Below are 6,000 nucleotides of genomic sequence, written 5' to 3'. Positions count from 1 at the left end.
GATTTCCTTGTTCAGACAGGATGATATCTCATTTATGTGAAAATTTTGATGCGTATCGTTGATAATGTGAAAAGTTCTAAACCTAGAAGATGAAAATCTGAAAAAATCTAGATGGGAAGTCTGAATTCTATGGATACAATTTTGTTCCCGTGGAGCAAACTGTTCAGAAGAGAAATTCTATACCCCAGAGGAAGTTTAAATGCCAGTTCTCTGAAGAGAAGAATAAGGTACATTTTCTTAACAATTTTACCATACTTTTCATGGATTTGAGAAACCTTTCTTAATCTTTCAAATTATTTTTAATATATTTTCAATCCAATATCGATGCAAACTAATGTCATACTGCGCTTGATTAGGGATTTGTGGAGTGAAAGAAGTATAAAGGGGATCATTGATCCAAACAATCTAAAAGGTTGTTACATAAATCATTATATTTGCATTTTGCTGACAAATGCATTATGAATTTATGATTATTATGATTTTAGCATTTATGAATGGGAACAGGTTGTCTCCTACTGAGAAATTATATTATATGAACTATTTATTTTGTAAGACCTTCTTAAAAGATTATTTATATAAAAAATCAGGTCAATCAGATTATTGAAGTCATAATGGATGATATATTTTCAAAATTATAATTACAATCTATTTTTTTTGAAAATAAGTAGTAACCAATCTTGTGATATTACTTTTCTTTGATCAATTTTTTATTTATTATTTTTTATTATTATTATTATTATTATTATTATGTATGATTTGCTTGAATCATCTTACAAAATCAACTATTGGGATAATTGATATGGACTTGTGATGGGCCCGTTAAGGCCCAACATGAAACACTCAAATTACAGCTATGTGATAATTTCTAGTCCCATGGGCATGGCTGCAACATAAGATAATATTTTGAGATTAGTTGAAAATGTACAAAATTAATGCAAGAATTCTTACAGCAAAAACAAAAATAAAAATGTAAGAATTTTTTAATTTTATTTTTTCTATTTTTCTTTTGAATTGAAAATACGTTGGCAAGATCTTTTGTTCTCATATATTAAAAACTGTGGAATCATATTTGGAAAATTTTATAACTCAAAATTTTAACATAATTGAATGATTATCAATATATAAAAACAAAATAATATTAGATTTGTTACAAAGAATTTCAATTTTTTATTTTTTTTATAACTGAGTGGTTGCTTCAGCAAGCACTCTTCTTTAGTTTCCATAGTTTTAAGGCACCTAGATTCTGTATAATCAACCATCAACACTTTTGGATAAAGCAGACGCAACGAAGGTCCCGTTTGGTGTAACTGTTAAGACAGTTTATAGATTATACCTTAACAGATTATAGATTATGACTTTAATCAGAAGTTGTTAATCTGTTTGGTGTAGCTGTTAGATTATAGATTTAAGTTGCTGAGTAGTGTTTGTTAAATAAGCTGTGAAATAGTTTTTTCAATTAATTTTTATTTTTTGTTTGTCTACATTTCTCATAAAAAATAATAATAATAATATATAGTCCTTTTTCTATTTTTAAAAAAATAAAAAATAAAAAAATTTAAGAGTATAACCATAAATTAACATGTTCACAGCAGAAGTTGATAATCAGAAGCAAGGGTGAGCAGCTTCTCAGAATTAATTTTTTTGAATTAAAAAAAGCTGCTAGAATCAGAAGCTGTTTGAAATAAATTTACCAAACAGTCTAAAATAATTTTTTCAAAACTAAAAGTCATAAGTGACTCTGAAAAACTGAAATAAACACTCCCAAAATCATCAATTACCACCATCAATGATTCACAAAAAAATTAAAACTCTCTCTCTCTCTCTCTCTCTCTCTCTCTCTCTCTCTCATCCGTAAACCATGGTTATTTTGTTCGTGGCCAAACCGAGTTAAACTTATCACATCGGACTCTCACCTCTCCGTCTTGTCCGGTCTTAACCCCATAAACGCTAGTCTTCTCCATCGCTTTAGCAAATGTCACGAAGAATGCTGTCTGATGCTTTGCATAATGCTCGACGATCGGCCTCGTTCTTGTGTCTCTCATGAGTACTTGATCGGACTCGAGAAGACCCAACCCTCGAAGAAGGTTTTGGAAGTACATGTTGTCAAACACCCCCGGCGTAATGGGGTCGTTGAAAGCCGCCATGCGCGGCATTGTATGATAATTCTCACAAATGTTTCTCAACCGCTCTGCAAATTTAGGGTTCATCGAAGGATCAACATCTAACGTCTTACTGAAGTTGAATATCCTGTTTCCGAATTCCTTGCAGTGAGAGAATCCAATCGTGTGTCCACCACCCATTAATGCCACCATTTCCTCCACTGTGAACCCTTTCGTCTCAAACCTTCGAATTATTTCATCGATCGACGTGTTAGCCCTAGCTAGGTTTTCCTCGACATGTGAGGCCTTCGACACAAGGCCGTCTTTTCGACCTAATGGGATTTGGAAAAAGGGACCACCAACAATTTTTACGAGGTCTCGGGTTGCGATGGCGAGGATGTCGGAACAGGAGACGACGTTAGGGCAAGCGAGCTCAAGCGCATTCTTGGCATGAGTTATGAGGTCGAAGGCGTCTCCAGGGAGGGATTCATTGATGTCGGAGTCAAGCTCAGTCTTGTTGAATTGGTTGGAGGCAATGAGGATGGACGCGTCGCAACCCTCGACCATGCAATCGTGGAAGAAGACGCGGAGGATACCGGCAGCAGTAGTAGGATTGGTGATCTGCTTGGAGCTGACAGTTTCTTCCATGATTTTGTGTAATAGGGGACATGTTTTTGAGTAATAATCATCGGTGAGAAGGGGCTTAGAATAGGAAATGGAGGAGAGCGATGAGAAAACTATAAAGAGAAGTAATGGAAAAGCCATGGTTGGAGAGAGAGAGAGAGAGAGAGAGAAAGCAGATAGAGAGATCTGCTTCCTCAAGTGGGAGAAGAGAGAGGAATTGCAGATATCTTTGGGTGGTAAAAGTGACTGGAGAGGAAAAATGAAAGTTAACGTGGACATGCCGGATTATTGTGGAAGAGAGAGGTTGTAGGGAAAGTTAGGTATATTTAGAGTGAGATAATGTGTAATATGTAGAAATTATTACATAGATCCTATGTATCAGGTGGTCGTATGCTTGTTTAATGACATTTTGTGGTTTGTTCGCTATATTCATTATTTTTTGGATTGAGTAAACATTTGACTTATTATTATTATTATTATGTAGATGCACAATATTTTATTTTTAAAATACAGAATAATTACTTGTGTACGGAAGTGTAACATTTCATGCATGGTTCAAGTAGGGGTGGATATGGCCCGATGGCCTGCTAAGCTCTCTGAGCCCGCCCTGATTTGTCCACAAATTATATTATATAATATATTTTTATAAATGCACATTTATGTGTATGTTTTTAACATTGTTTATTTTTCATAAGTATAAATTATGTGTTATTAATTATGTAAAGAATTAATTATAAATTTGAACTACTAGTCTTGAATAGGTTAAATAAGCACCCAAATGATTAAATTAATTAATTATATATATATATATATATATTAAAATATGAAAAAAATTATATTAAATAATATTTAATCTATGTGAGTGGATTTGTGATTTATTATTTTTGTTTTGAAAGAATTTAAGAATAAAGTATAGACCCTATTTCAAACTAGGAAAAATTAGTCTAAGGTTTCTCTCCTATTTTTAGTAATGGAAGAGATTCACAATGTTATTTTGTGATGTCTAAATCCCTCAACCACACCCCCATATATCCGAGAGAAATTTAACTCTATCAAATCAATTCACTGATCTCGATCTCCTCATCATCTGTGCGTAATCATCCTCTGTGATAAGTCTCGCGCTTGTACTTTCCTTGAATCCAAGTCCTATTGCTCTGTTTCTTGAACTCATCTGGATCGGACACAGTCTGTTCATCTTCATATTCTTCATCTTTTTGTTCGTTTCTCAATATCCATTTGTCTCTCGATAACATTATCAAGCAATAAGCGAGTTCTTCTTCTGGAAAGGTCTTGGAGATCGAACTCACCAACGATTCGGGCTTGCCAGGTTGGCCTGATTTGGGTTTCTTTGACTTTGGTTCTTTCGAGGTCTGGTTATGGCAATGGTGATGAGAGTAGTAACAAAGAGCTTCGCAATGCGTTCGATTTGTACGATCATGATGGGAATGGATTTATATCAACAAAGGAATTGCACGATGTGTTGAAGAGCTTGAGAGAGAAGTGCTCGTTGAGAGATTGTTTGAAGATGATCAAGTTTGTTGAATTTCTCTAAGAAATCCAGTCTGGAGAAATTTGGATTTCTAAAAGTTCTCTAGAGTTGTGGCTGTGTTTTTTCTCTTTTCTTTGAGCTATTGTTGACTCAAGTGAGATCATAAGTGGCTAGTTTGCAGTTGTTGTATCTGCTTGTTGTCCAGTTTATTCTAGAAGGGTCAAATCGAGCTATTGATGGGTGGAGTTGATACTGTTATTGCCTCATGTTACCTCTAGTTAATCATTTGTCTTGTTGTGCATTTGTGTTGATACTATCAAAGTATTGTTGCTTCTATGGCTTTCATGGTGCTGCTACAGCTGCTTATTTGATGTAGAAAAAAGATGATGATTATGAAGGCTATCAAAGAATTTCTCTAGAGAAAGAATTTCTCTGGAGTGGTTCAAATTTTTTCTAGATCAAGTAAGAACAAAGTAGAGAAATTTTGAATTTCTCTGGAGTGATTTGAATTTTCTCTGGATCAGGTAAGAACAAAGCAAAGAAATTTTGAATTTCTCTAGAGTGCTTTGAATTTTCTCTAGATCAGATAAGAACAAAGCAGAGAAATTTTGAATTTCTCTGTCCAAAAATTCTTTGGTTTAAATTTTCTCTGGATTGATATTGAGGGACCTTAAATATCATGAAAATATTGAATATTCTTTATACTATAAAATCTTGATACTAAGGACCCTAAAAAAAAAAAATCCCCTTCAAACTATACCAACTTAAAAAATGACTTCCAGTGTTATTTAATAGAAGCCTAACCTAAACCCGGACAAGCTCGGCCGTGGTCAGCGTTAGGTTTAAGTCGAGAACATGCAACAAGTGGTCAAAATTTTGTAATGAGAACCCTATATCATTGGATCTTTTGTTTTTTTCATTTTATATTTGTCTTTTTGTTTTTGTAAATAAAAAAAATTAATATGAGTATTGTAAAGGTAATAAAAATTAGTGACACATAGCAAATAAGATGAGTTTAAACGTGTCAAAAATAAAGTCTATTTGGGAAGTAAGTTAAAAATTAATTTATTGACTTTTTGATTTTTTCGAGTCACATCACCTTTCTATTTTTTGCATATTTTTTAAAAAAGAACCAAAAGCTAGCTTTTATGTATTAAAAACAACTTGTTAAAAAAGTTCACACAGAGAGCAGGAGAGAGAGAGCAGAGCAGAGCCCCACTCTCTAGGTGATTTTCGGTGGTACTTTAGCGATACTCCGGTAACCCATTTTACACTTCTAAAGTGTAGATTTACACTTCTAGAGTATAGATCTATAATTTTCGAGTGTAGATATTGATTTTTTATGTCCGAAATAGAGATTTTGAGAGTTTTCTCCTCTGATTTCAGCATAAATTTTAGACTTTCGACACCTACAATGGTTTTCTCCTCTCTCAAGCCTTCTTCCATATCATTGTGGATATGCTTCCTTCTCAACTCTAGCTTTCAGCGATGTTCGACATTCGGCGGCGGAGTTGGGCAGCAACAGCGACGGGGACGACGTCGACGGGAAAATGGGCTTTCAAGCAAATTTTACTTTCCAGACCACATCTTTGAGAAGATCGGTGATTTTCTCTGGCTTCTTGTTGTTTTTTTGGTTGATTTGTTTTTTGTTTTGTTGTTTGGTTGGAATTGCCTTTTAGGGTTTTATTTATGTAATATTGTTGTTTATTCATATAATGTTTTCCAGGTTCTCAAAAATAAATGAGTTAGATAAAAAGAGAGATGTTACCATGTGCACTTTTAAAAGGT

General features: G+C 33.9%; 1 protein-coding gene across 1 annotated transcript; it reads right to left on the bottom strand.

Annotated features, from left to right (window-relative positions):
- Positions 1-1,750: 1,750 nt before the first annotated feature.
- LOC114290716 (peroxidase 41) lies at positions 1,751-2,982 on the bottom strand. The gene has a single exon (XM_028234676.2). It carries the CDS (start codon positions 2,862-2,864, stop codon positions 1,863-1,865), a length of 1,002 nt encoding a protein of 333 aa, XP_028090477.2. The 5' UTR covers positions 2,865-2,982; the 3' UTR covers positions 1,751-1,862.
- Positions 2,983-6,000: the final 3,018 nt, after the last annotated feature.

The sequence above is a fragment of the Camellia sinensis genome, chromosome 4 (genome assembly GCF_055761805.1).
Source record: "Camellia sinensis isolate YWXY chromosome 4, ASM5576180v1, whole genome shotgun sequence".
NCBI classification, from domain to species: domain Eukaryota; kingdom Viridiplantae; phylum Streptophyta; class Magnoliopsida; order Ericales; family Theaceae; genus Camellia; species Camellia sinensis.
The sequence above is the reverse complement of the archived record's forward strand: the minus strand, read 5'-3'. Positions and strand labels throughout refer to the sequence as shown.